At 44.0% G+C, this 14,057-nt stretch overlaps 1 protein-coding gene across 3 annotated transcripts in view; it reads right to left on the bottom strand.

The window, feature by feature from the left end:
• Nucleotides 1-14,057, bottom strand: part of NOBOX (NOBOX oogenesis homeobox) — a 28,456-nt gene that overhangs the window by 14,285 nt on the left and 114 nt on the right. For all 3 annotated transcript variants that reach the window (XM_077257018.1, XM_077257019.1, XM_077257020.1), the window contains exons 2-5: nt 7,546-8,037; nt 6,193-6,299; nt 4,552-4,754; nt 4,156-4,253 (exon numbers count right to left, since the gene is read on the bottom strand). In XM_077257018.1, the coding sequence (XP_077113133.1) occupies nt 4,156-4,253; nt 4,552-4,754; nt 6,193-6,299; nt 7,546-8,037 (900 nt within the window). The remainder of the gene's footprint in view (nt 1-4,155; nt 4,254-4,551; nt 4,755-6,192; nt 6,300-7,545; nt 8,038-14,057) is intronic.

Raw genomic sequence — 14,057 nt, 5'->3', positions numbered from 1 at the left:
CATATGTGGGGGGGAACCACCGTTTAGGCGCATGGGAGGGCTCGGAAGGGAAGGAGCGCCATTTGGAATGCAAACTTAGATGGATTGGTCTGCAGGCGTCACGTTGCGTTTGCAGAGGCCCTAATGTACCTAAACAGTAGAAACCCCCCACAAGTAACACCATTTTGGAAAGTAGACCCCCTAAGGAACTCATCTAGATGTGTTGAGAGCTTTGAACCCCCAATTGTTTCACTACAGTTTATAACACAGAGCCATGCAAATTAAAAATATATTTTTTCCACAAAAATTATTTTATAGCCCCCAGTTTTGTATTTTCCCAAGGGTAACAGCAGAGATTGGACCCCAAAAGTTGTTCTCCAATGTATTCCGAGTACGCTGATACCCCATATGTTGGGGTAAACCCCTGTTTGGGCGCACGGGAGAGCTCGGAAGGGAAGGAGCACTGTTTTACTTTTTCAACGCAGAATTGGCTGAAATTGAGATCGGACGCCATGTCGCGTTTGGAGAGCCCCTGATGTGCCTAAACAGTGGAAACCCCCCAATTATAACTGAAACCCTAATCCAAACACACCCCTAACCCTAATCCCAACAGTAACGCTAACCACACCTCTAACCCAGACACACCACTAACCCTAATCCCAACCATAGATGTAATCCAAACCCTAACCCTAACTTTAGCCCCAACCCTAACCCTAACTTTAGCCCCAACCCTAACTGTAGCCTTAACCCTAACCCTAGCCCCAACCCTAACCCTAGCCCCAACCCTAACCCTAGCCCCAACCCTAGCCCCAACCCTAGCCCCAACCCTAGCCCCAACCCTAGCCCCAACCCTAGCCCCAACCCTAACCCTAGCCATTTTGAGAGCTATAATTTTTCCATATTTAAGTCCACAGAGTCATGTGAGGTCTTGTTTTTTGCGGAACGAGTTGACGTTTTTATTGGTAACATGCTCGGGCATGGGAGATTTTTTGATCGCTTTTTATTCCTATTTTTGTGAGGCAGAATGACCAAAAACCAGCTATTCATGAATTTCTTTTGGGGGAGGCGTTTATACCGTTCCGCGTTTGGTAAAATTGATAAAGCAGTTTTATTCTTCGGGTCAGTACGATTACAGCGATACCTCAATTATATCATTTTTTATGTTTTGGTGCTTTTATACGATAAAAACTATTTTATAGAAAAAAAAAATTATTTTGGCATCGCTTTATTCTGAGGACTATAACTTTTTTATTTTTTCGCTGATGATGCTATATGGCAGCTCGTTTTTTGCAGGACAAGATGACGTTTGCAGCGGTACCATGGTTATTTATATCCGTCTTTTTGATCGCGTGTTATTCTACTTTTTGTTTGGCGGTATGAGAATAAAGCGTTGTTTTTTGCCTCGTTTTTTTTTTTTTTTTTTTACGGTGTTCACTGAAGGGGTTAACTAGTGATATAGTTTTATAGGTCGGGTCGTTACGGACGCGGCGATACTAAATATGTGTACTTTTATTGTTTGATTTTTTTTATTTAGATAAAGGAATGTATTTATGGGAATAATATATATATTTTTTTTATTTAGGAATTTTTTTTTTCTTTTTTACTTTGTCCCAGGGGGGGACATTACAGATCGTTGATCTGGCAGTGTGCACAGCACTCTGTCAGATCACCGATCTCACTTACAGCCGTGCAGGCTTACAAGCACCTGCACGGCACCCGGAAGTAATCCCTGCAGGACCCGGATGCAGCCCGCGGCCATTTTGGATCCGGAGCCTGTATGGATAGGAGGTAGGAGACCCTCGCAGCAACGCGATCACATAGCGTTGCTCCAGGGGTCTCAGGGAAGCCCGCAGGGAGCCCCATCCCTGCGCGATGCTTCCCTGTACCGCCGGCACACCGCGATCATGTTTGATCGCGGTGTGCCGGGGGTTAATGTGCCGGGGGCGGTCCGTGACCGCTCCTGGCACATAGTGCCGGATGTCAGCTGCGATAGGCAGCTGACACCCGGCCGAGATCGGCCGCGCTCCCCCCGTGAGCGCGGCCGATCGTGCTGGACGTACTATTCCATCCTTGGGAATTAGGGCCCACCCCACATGGACGGAATAGTACGTCCAATGGCAGAAAGGGGTTAATGGCCTGTGTGAACATGCTCTTACACGTTGCCTGTATACCAACTTATACTCCAGTTTATTTTTTTGGGTCCTGCTTTAGGTTTTGTGCACGTGCAGACAAGGACATGACGTCCAATTTTTTGGGCTGGGCATTATGTTTAAATAGCTTCCCATTGCTGGGAATCCAAAGTTGGGCACCGATCCTGCTCAGCCCTTATTCATATTTAGGAGATTTTTGACACATGGAAAGTTTTTAATATTAGAGGTTAGAACCGTCTCGACAAAGTCACCTTGTCGTGGTGGGATGGCTTTTACACTTTAAAAAAAAAAATAAAAAAATGAAAATCATTATTTACCAAGTACCCAGTGTTATTTATATGCCCTAATAATGCTTTTTGCTTCTTTACAGCAGAGTTCATTTTGTTTCTATCTTAGGTTTTTTCCTATTTTCACCCATCAATTTTAACCCCTTCACGACCTGGCGATTTTCCTTTTTCATTTTTTTCTCCCCTTTTTCCCTGAGCCATAACTTTTTTTATTTTCCCCATCAACATGGCCATACGAGGTCTTGTTTTTTTTTACAGGACGGAGTTGTACTTTTGAACGACACCATTTATTATACCATATATTGTAAAGGAAAACAGGATAAACATTTCAAGTGCGGTGAAATTTCAAAAAAGAGCAATTCTACAATGGTTTTTGGGGATTTTTATTTACTACTTTCACTAAATGCTAAACCTGACCTGCCATTATGATTCTGCAGGTCAGTACGAGTACGCAGATACCAAACACGTATAGATTCTTTTTTTTATTTAAGTGGTGAAATAATAATACAAAGTTCGTAGGAAGAAAAAAAACATTGTGCTATTTTCTGTAGAGTCTCCATTTTTCGGAATCCGGGGCTGGGTGAGGGGTTACTTTTTGCGCTATGAGTTGATGTTTTTATTGATACCATTTTGGAATTTTTAAATAAGAAGGTGTCCCCAAACTTTTGGTCTGTACTGTACGTCATAAGTAGTGAAGGGGTTGTTTGAATCGCCGGGATTATCTGTCCATTGTTTTTTTTTATGAATTGTATTTAAGAAAGTTTATTATATTTTAATAATTGGCATGAATCATTTTGTCCTGGCAGATACTCCCCTCCTCTGTTTTTTTCTATTGATACACTGCCTTTTTGGGTCACTTACATTATCTAGGATTACGAGCTTCGGTAGCTCATATTGGAGGCACCTACAAGAGCCAATTGCTATCAAAACATCAAATTCGCCTCTAGTTCTGTAAAAAATTCTGATTCACCACTATCCAAATGTTTTCAGATCATTGAAATCCTGCAAATCAACTTTTAAATTCAACGGAAACCGACTTTTTTTAGCTGACTTTGTATCTTGATAGATTCGCTCATCACTAGTAGCCACCCTATCAATTCCCATAAGGGCTCGTTCAGACGAGCAGATTATATTATAGCCAGTGTGCTATATATACGGAGATAGGCATGCAATTTGTGGATATAACGGGCCCGTTTCTCTATACAGGTGTCTGAATCTGGCTTAAAGCAATGTTTGACCTTTATAGCAATCAAACCAGTGTACTCCCAAGACCTCTGTCAAAGGCAGCCCACAACCTGTACCCTGCTCCTTCCTGATGAGGAGCAAGAACCCAAAACAGCTATTTACAAATTGGCTCACATACTTGGTGCTGCTATCAGGCTTGCTAAAGGGTCGGGCATTAACTCATACAGTGGCCAGCACCACAAGATGCAATTGGAATGACACTTTTTTTAACTCTGGTGCAGAGCTTATTTGCATATTTGTATTAGGACCCTCAGGAAGTAACATGCGAGAAGCCGATCAGCAGGCGCCCTCATGTATGGGCAGCTTCCTGTGCCTGAGTCTGCGGTCAGGGATCAGCACTGGACAAGAAAAGTCAGGCAGGAAGGTTCACAGATGGGTTGTGTTCTGGGATTCTTGCTTGGCTAGGCATGGAGAAGTCAGGGGATGAAAGAAGATGCCGCTAGAGCCACAAGTGGCAACCCTGGGCATGCATAAAGCCACATCCATGTACCCACCTGAGCTGCTGCTAGTTGAAGTGCAGGAGGTGCTGTGCTGGGAGGAGATGTCCACGGACTGAGTCCTCTGAAGAAGAGTGCCGGGCACCAGGGACAACCTGAAAGACAGAGATGGAGAGAGTAAATGCCATCACTTGTGGGTGGATGTCATACTTGCCAACAGAGAACCAGACTCCAAAAGGGGCTCTGCTTAACAAGACCATGCCCAGGAGCGCGGCGTGTTCGGTCTGGGGGCAGTCAAGAACATTTTGTGGGCACTCCCAGGTATTCCGGTGTAACATGCTTAAATGTCCCCAATTTGGCCTTGTAAATGTTGGCATGTATGTGGTGTTAGGGAGGTCGGTGAAGAGGAAAGGGAAGTCAAGAAGTATTTAAGAAACCATCTGGTTCCCTCACCTAGTCCTGATGCCTGGACCATAGGGGTGATGTCCGGAAGTAACTGCGAATGATACAGTTTCTGGCCGGGGAATTGCAGAAGAAGAGCGAGCAGCGTTCTCAGGGTGACACATCCCCACTGAGCCAGGGACTGTCTTCTTTACACTCTTAATGGAGGTTTTCTCTACTTTGCGCCATTTGGCTCGTCGGTTTTGGAACCAAACCTAAGGTTAATGCAGAAAATCAGGAACCAAGAGGCGGGAAATAAATGCTATCAATACACCCAACAGTGCAAAATCCAGTATCTCACACCCACTGGAGCCAATTCACCCAGCAGGATGTTTTTGGATTTTGAGAGAAAAGCAAAACACAGAGAGAACATGTATCCTGTGTGCTGGTGTTGGCCCCAGCTGACCCTGAACATGTATCCTGTGTGCTGGTGATGGCCCTAGCTGACCATGGACATGTATCATGTGTGCTGATGTTGGCCCTAACTGACCCTGAACATGTATCCTGTGTGCTCATGTTGTCCCCAGCTGACCCTGAACATGTATCCTGTGTGCTCATGTTGTCCCCAGCTGACCCTGAACATGTATCCTGTGTGCTGATGTTGGCCCTAACTGACCCTGAACATGTATCCTGTGTGCTGATGATGGCCCTAGCTGACCATGGACATGTATCCTGTGTGCTGATGTTGGCCCTAACTGACCCTGAACATGTATCCTGTGTGCTGATGTTGGCCCCAGCAGACCCTGAACATGTATCCTGTGTGCTGATGTTGGTCCCAGCAGACCCTGAACATGTATCTTGTGTGCTGATGTTGGCCCCAGCAGACCCTGAACATGTGTCCTGTGTGCTGATGTTGGTCCCAGCAGACCCTGAACATGTATCTTGTGTGCTGATGTTGGCCCTAGCTGACCTTGAACATGTATCCTGTTTGCTGATGATGGCCCCAGCTGACCCTGAACATGGATCCTGTGTGCTTATGATGGCCCCAGCTGACCCTGAACATGTATCCTGTGTGCTTATGATGGCCCCAGCTGACCCTGAACATGTATCCTGTGTGCTCATGTTGTCCCCAGCTGACCTTGAACAAGTATCCTGTGTGCTGATGATGGCCCCAGCTGACCCTGAACATGTATCCTGTGTGCTGATGTTGTCCCCAGCTGACCCTGAACATGTATCCTGTGTGCTGATGTTGTCCCCAGCTGACCCTGAACATGTATCCTGTGTGCTGATGTTGTCCCCAGCTGACCCCGAACATGTATCTTGTGTGCTGTTGTTGGCCCTAGCTGACCCTGAACATGTATTCTGTTTGCTGATGATGGCCCCAGCTGACCCTGAACATGTATCCTGTGTGCTGGTGTTGGCCCCAGCTGACCATGAACATGTATCCTGTTTGCTGGTGTTGGCCCCAGCTGACCCTGAACATGTATCCTGTGTGCTGATGTTGGCCCCAGCTGACCCTGAACATGTGTCCTGTTTGCTGATGTTGGCCCCAGCTGAGCTGTAGTCACAACTCGAGGAGGTCTGCAATAAGGATTATTTGTACATTTGCGTCAATCTGTCAGAAATGTGTAGACGAAGTCCTGGTGGGATATGTCACATAATTCAGTCTCCGCACCGTCTCACCCTCATGTTTCATTGAAGCATGACAGTTACCATTATTCGCTGTGGAGTGACCCCAATAATTTCAGCAATTTCTTTTCTCTTCTCACTGTCCGGGTAATGATCCTCCATGAATATTTGCTCTAATTCCTGCAACTGATCTACATTGTGGTTCCAGGCATGGAGAGAATGGAGAAATTAGTGGAGAAAATGCACAGTTTACCTACAGTGTCCACGACCAGCATCACTACTAGTAATTACCTGGAATTACTGCAATGGCAGCTAATAGCAAATATCCAGAAAACCCAAACATCCCCCCAAAAAGTGATTCCATTGTTATATACAAATATTGTAATGTCATATATAGGAGCAATATTATAGTAGTTATATTCTTGTACATAGGGGCAGTATTATAGTAGTTATATTCTTGTACATAGGAGCAGTATTATAGTAGTTATATTCTTGTATATAGGGGCAGTATTATATTAGTTATATTCTTGTATATAGGGGGCAGTATTATAGTAGTTATATTCTTGTACATAGGGGCAGTATTATAGTAGTTATATTCTTGTACATAGGGGCAGTATTATAGTAGTTATATTCTTGTACATAGGGGCAGTATTATAGTAGTTATATTCTTGTATATAGGGGGCAGTATTATATTAGTTATATTCTTGTATATAGGGGGCAGTATTATAGTAGTTATATTCTTGTACATAGGGGCAGTATTATAGTAGTTATATTCTTGTACATAGGAGCAGTATTATAGTAGTTATATTCTTGTATATAGGGGCAGTATTATATTAGTTATATTCTTGTATATAGGGGGCAGTATTATAGTAGTTATATTCTTGTACATAGGGGCAGTATTATAGTAGTTATATTCTTGTACATAGGGGTAGTATTATAGCAGTTAAATTCTTGTACATAGGAGCAGTATTATAGTAGTTATATTCTTGTACACAGGAGCAGGATTATAATAGCTAAATTCTTGTTCATAAGAGCAGTATTATAGTATTTATATTCTTGTACATAGGGGCAGTACTATAGTAGTTATATTCTTGCACATAGGGGCAATATTATAGTAGTTATATTCTTGTACATAGGGGCAGTATTATAGTAGTTATAGTCTTGTACATAGGAGCAGTATTATAGTAGTTATATTCTTGTACATAGGAGCAGTATTATAGTAGTTATATTCTTGTACATAGGAGCGGTATTATAGTAGTTATATTCCTGTACATAGGGAGCAGTATTATAGTAGTTATATTCTTGCACATAGGGGCAGTATTATAGGAGTTATATTCTTGCATATATGGGCAGTATTGTAGGCATACCACTCTTATTCTTGCATGTAGGGGCGGTATTATATTACACCTTAGTTTAGGTCTACATTACAGATCTCACCGATGTTGTATAAAGTACGGCTTTTCTTCCTGCTCGGAGCGAACACTTCTTCAGTACTTTGGCATTTTGTCTTTGGTTGCTCTCCTCCTGGTCCTGTATCATATGCAGAGTCTGTCACCTTACATGATGTTGCACAACGAGCAGAGCGCCGGGGAATCTGTGCAGCTGTCGGATAGTTGCCTGCCATTTTCAGGTTGACTGGCTGTAACTGCTCCCCTGAATTAAAGAATTGGGGCTCCTGGGGAGCCTCTGTAGAGTAATTTGCATAACACCTGCCCACGGTGTCTGGCAGGGGCCCACATACTGTCAGGAGACTCAGCTGGCAGTGCCCACTATAAGCAGATGCACTCTCAGGTGCATTAGGGGTATATTCTGGGTGGTGCGATGTCTCCGGTTCATTCCTCTGTCCTGCTACAATTACGGTGTTGTGCTTGGAGGACTCTTCTTCTTCTTCTTGCTCTGTGCACAGCAGAGACGGCTCTTCCTTGGAATCTGCCAAAATCAAGAAGCAACCATGATGTTGGTCTTACATTGAATAATGTAAGAAATCTACATAATCCTGATCATTTTCTCTTTTTTTTGTAATTAGAATCATCCAGATCTATTGACATCGCATCCTCCATCTTACATAGGGTCAGCGTCATGTACCCCCAAAGTGCCCCCATATAAAGTGCAGCCACACGGATACTACAGTGCAGCACCCCATATTTACATGTGTGGTGCTGCCACCTGCTGGACAAATTAATTATGTCTCACCCTCAACCACTAGGGGGGGCTATAACAGGAGGATTACTAGACCTGGGTGCAGTCATCAGTGATAACCTCATTGGAAATTCCAGATCGTCTTTTACTGCAAGACAAGATTTATGAATCCATTTTTAATATGCAATACTAGTTTTAACTGTTCCAGGGCTTCGAAATTGTGCAGCGATACTGTAGCATGAAAGACACCAGTGGGGATTCACGGCAATAATGGAAGCAAAGGAGAAGTAGTTTTGCCTTTGGAGACTCGGCAGCGGGGCTGGTGTCTTAAAAGACGCCATGTACACATAGCCACTGATGTCAGATGCCCATGCTGTAAGGCAGGGGCGGAGAACCTTATTTCTGGTTCCATTTGTATATTTATAACATCATTCGGGGGCCGTACAAAATTATCAACCTGAAAATGATCCTGCTATTTGGTCAAAGAATTAATTAACTCACCCCCCAATGTGACGGCTGGAGCCGCGCCTGTTTGGTGATACAAGTGATAATGAGTGATAATGATGATGTTACTACTCGCAACTGCTTTTCCAGATTTGCGTTGGTCGGGAGCACAGCTGACTTTTAGTCTCATACTCATATACTTCAGATAGAAGACACATAGACTGCTGTATATACATCACATAGGAGATGCTGAGGCTGGTGAATATATATCACATAGGAGATGCTGCGACTGCTGTATACATCACATTGGAGATGCTGCAACTGCTGTATATATTACATAGGAGATGCTGGGGATGGAACATATACAATGATGAGCAAATGGGTAACAATGTTTTGAACTTTTGACTTTCAGGCTCTCAAACGTGAGAGCATCATCATTTTATAGATAATCATCTTGGATATCTCATGGATAAATCTGACTTGCAGCTATTTAGCATATGACTAGTTATGCAGATTCTTGTCATGTCACTCCATTGTTACTGTTTTGCTCCTGTTAGGGGAGAAATCTTTTTGTCCAGTATACTACAAATTACAACCTGTTCTCACATTTCCTAATAGCTCAGTGTGTTATTAGGATGATTCCGAAGCAAGAGGTCACTGGTCCGAATCGAGAAACAGCCATGAAGAAGAGTTCCCAAGAAAAGAGAAACAAAATCATCCAGCTCATCGATAGCGGTCTATTGGCCAAGAAAATTGCCAAACTGCATCATGTGAGCGCCATGACAGCTGGAACTACTGTATATGAAATGAAGTCCGTCCTTCCATTCAGGAGCCAAGAGGTGGACATCCAGGCAAAATATCCGAGTCACCAAGTCGGCTCAGCACAAGGTCTATCAGTTCTGGTGCGACAAACATGACAGTGGAGGAGGCTCGTATGCTTCATAACAGTGAGATCACAGACGTCCATGCAAGAACATTACACAAGTCTGGAATGGTAGCCAGAAAAAAGGTGAAGAAGCCTCAACTTCAGTATCTTCAAAAAAAGTTATGGCTTGAGAATAGTATAAAAAGTGGACAGTAGGAGATTAGAATTGGGTGAGCGATGAGATGAAATCCAATAGACTAGGCTCTGATGGGTTCAAATGGGTCTGGAAGAAACAAGGGGAAAAGCGGCTAACGGAGCGAGAAATTGAAGAAATTGTGAAGTTTGGTGGAGGAAGCCTGATGATATGGGGATGTTTCACGACCAAAGGTGTTGGATACTTGACCACGATGGTGGTCTCAATGCGGAGCTATATGTGTGCATCCTACAAGACGAGTTACTTCGTACACTTGAGTACTATGGGTATGAAAAGGATGACATACTGTTCCAAGAGGACAATGACCTGAAGCATATATTGAGATTGGCGAAGAAATCGTTCCATGACAATGAAGTAGAGGTGCTGGATTGTCCCCACAGTCCCCAGACCTCAACCCGATCCAACACTTGTGGGTAGAGTTGAAGAACGTGCAGAAGAGACTTGAGCTCAAATTTCGGTCAAGACATTCTTGCATCCAATTGAAAGGATGCCAATAAGGATTCAGGCAGATTTGGAAGCCAAAGGTGGATTTACAAAATAATAAAAATGAAAATTTAGATTTTAGAGCAAAACAGTAACAATCTATTGACATAACAAGAATCTGCATAACTAATCATATACTAAACAGCTGAAAATCAAATTTACTTATGAGATAGCCAGGATGATTATCTAAAAATAATGGTAGTCTCATGTTCGAAGCAATAGTGGATGGAGAAATATGGAGCCTGAAAGTCAAAAGTTCAAAATATTGTTACCCTTATGCTTGTCACTGTACATCACATAATAGACACTACGGCTGCTGTACAAATCACATAGGACATGCTGGGGCTGGAGCATATACATCACATAGGAGACGATACGGCTGATGTATATACATCACAAAAGAGATTCTATCGCCCGATATCTCTTCTTCCTTATGCCTCAAAACTACTGGAACAACACGTCCATCTTGAACTGTCCTCCCACCTCCCACGGTGTCTTCCCCTCATCCTTCAAACATGCATCAATCACACCCATCCTCAAAAAACCCTCCCTCGACCCATCCTCTGTGTCCAGCTACCTCCCGCCTTCCCTTCTCCCTTATGCCTCAAAATTACTGGAACAGCATGTCCATCTTGAACTGTCCTCCCATCTCTCCTCCTGCTCCCTCTTCGACCACTTACAATCTGGCTTCCGGTCACACCACTCCACTGAAACTGCCCTAACTAAGGTCACCAATGACCTATTAATCACCAAGAGCAAGCAACACTACTCTGTCTTCCTCCTGGACCTGTCCTCTGCCTTTGACACAGTGGACCATTCCCTATTATTACAGACCCTCTCATCCCTTGGCATCACAGACTTGGCCCTATCCTGGATCTCATCATACCTAACAGACGGGACATTCAGCGTCTCCCACTCACACACCACCTCCTCACCTCGCCCCCTATCTGTCAAAGTCCCGCAAGGTTCAGTCCTAGGGCCCCTGCTCTTCTCCATTTACACCTTTGGCCTGGAACAGCTCATCTCACGGTTTTCAGTATCACCTCTATGCTGATGACACACAGATCTACATCTCTGGACCAGATATCACCTCCCTACTAACCAGAATACCTCAATGTCTGTCCACTATTTCATTCTTCTTCTCTGCTAGATTTCTAAAACTTAACATGGACAAAACAGAATTCATCATCTTTCCCCCATCTCACGTGACCTCCCCAACGAACCTATCCATTACAGTAAACGGCTGCCCACTCTCCCCAGTCCCACAAGCTCGCTGCCTCGGGGTAATCCTTGACATTGATCTCTCCTTTACGGGTCCATGCATTCCTAAACCAAGAATCTGCAAAAACCCTAGTCCATGCCCTCATCATCTCCCGCCTTGACTACTGCAACCTCCTGCTCTGTGGCCTCCCCACTAACACTCGCACCCCTCCAATCTATTCTAAACTCTGCTGCCCGACTAATCCACCTGTCCCCCCGCTATTCCCCGGCCTCTCCCCTCTGTCAATCCCTTCACTGGCTCCCCATTACCCAGAGACTCCAGTACAAAACCCTAACCATGACATACAAAGCCATCCACAACCTGTCTCCGCCTTACATCTGTGACGTCGTCTCCCGGTACTTTCCTGCACGCAACCTCCGATCCTCACAATATCTCCTTCTCTACTCCCCTCTAATCTCTTCTTCACACAATCGTATACAAGATTTCTCCCGCGCATCACCCCTATTCTGGAACTCTCTACCACAACACATCAGACTCTCGCCTACCATCGAAACCTTCAAAAAGAGCCTGAAGACCCACCTCTTCCGACAAGCCTACAACCTGCAGTAACCACAGATCGGCCAAACCGCTGCATGACCAGCTCTATCCTCACCTACTGTATTCTCACCCATCCCCTGTAGATTGTGAGCCCTCGCGGGCAGGGTCCTCTCTCCTCCTGTACCAGCTGCGACTTGTATTGTTAAAGATTATTGTACCTGTTTTTATTATGTATACCCCTCCCCACAAGTAAAGCACCATGGAATAAATGGCGCTATAATAATAATAATAATAATAAATAATAATAATGCGGTGGTGCACCAAAGACTATCGTAAGTACTAATGCTATTCTTGAAAAACATTGATAGAGCTCATACACAGAAAATGGACGTCTGAACGAGCCCTTAAATCACGGACAGCACACAGATGGCAGACAGAATGCGTCCGTGTGCTGCCCATGATATCCATCGGCCCAGAGACTTGTATGTGTGATTTTTATCCATGACTCGGACACGTGTCTATGATTTATTGTGGGTAGTTGGGGCTCGATTCATCGCTGCAATTTCACCACTTTTTTATGTGACTTTTTATTTGTGATAAAGCCATCAGCGCATTTATTCATGTTGTCCTTTGTTTAGTTTTCTGATTTTTACATCACTGCGGCTTTTCCAGATGTTTTTAGACTAGCTACAAAGTTGCAAAACAAGTAAAAAACAAAACAAACAATTAGAATAAGAATTTGGCATAAAAACCAGCAACGAAAACCACGATACAAAAGGAAAAGTGACTTAAAGATAATGCACATGATGAATCAGGGCCTCAGTCTGCGAAAAAGCAGGAACCTCTGCCAGCACCACAGACTATGGAAATCAAGGGAACAATACGGACATGGAAGACAGATTGTGAATGAGACCGAAGAGGCGGCTGAAGAGTCCTACGCTCGGTGAGAAGAGGACGAGTCCGGGAAGGACGTTTACTGGAGAGTCTCCGATTATAGAACGAACTGCTCTAGACAGAATTAAAAATGATTTCTGAAAAATAAAAGGGCGATTTACTTTATTCTTTTTCCAGCAAGACTGCCACCACTGTTGTGCATTGGCTGCGGCTCACACTGCAGTTCAGTTCCATTCACTTGAATAGGGTGCAATACCTGGGACGGCCAATAGACAAAGGGGGCGCACTGTGGCCACACTGTTCCTGGTAGCAAATGAGTCCCATGTGTGCGTACCCCACTATAACCCCTGGAGAACCAGCACTTTATCACTGCTGTGAGAACTATGCCACTCTAAGGGGGGTCTTTATTATTGTATACAGACAGTCGCTCCATTGTATTCATCACTGTACTGCACTATTATACTAGCGTATTCGAGGGATTGTCTTTTTAGCAATATTGCTACACTATCACATTTAAGGGACTGTCTTTTTAGTAATTGTCCGCATATATACTGATCGCACCCACTTTCACATTGGGTGACCACAGCTGGGTCACCATGATTGTGAGGTCACCATGGACAACATGAAAAATGGGCACAGTGAGGGACAAGGGGGGGACTTGTAATAGACTTATCTGATGATACCATTTTAAAAAGTTAAAAAATTTGGTGCAAATGTGCTCCAATCCTTATCACCCCCCATTCTCCGGACTTATTTTATATACATTTGTTTTATTGCTGCAATGTTTGCAATATTTCGTGAAACGTGCGACTTTTTTTTTTTCGTGCTAACGAGTCAAAGACAAAAAAAAATGAATGCAGCCGACCCTTTTTCTGTAGTTACAAGATGAGTACGTGCCAGGGAAGGGACCGGCTTCACGTGCCACCCATAGAAATGCATGGACCACAGTGGGACCCCCTAATCACATCCATGGACCCCAATATGGGATTTGATATGAGGCCCCATAGCCCCTTTTCATCATCCTCTCCCACAGTGGCTGAGTGCAGCTCCGCAGGCTGATCCCTCATTGAGCTCTTATTAAAGCTTTTTATTCATTTATTTCATCAATGAGCAGTAATGAGTCCTGATAATTAATCATCTCAGCTCACACA

The sequence above is a fragment of the Ranitomeya variabilis genome, chromosome 4 (genome assembly GCF_051348905.1).
Source record: "Ranitomeya variabilis isolate aRanVar5 chromosome 4, aRanVar5.hap1, whole genome shotgun sequence".
NCBI lineage: Eukaryota > Metazoa > Chordata > Amphibia > Anura > Dendrobatidae > Ranitomeya > Ranitomeya variabilis.
The sequence above is the reverse complement of the archived record's forward strand: the minus strand, read 5'-3'. Positions and strand labels throughout refer to the sequence as shown.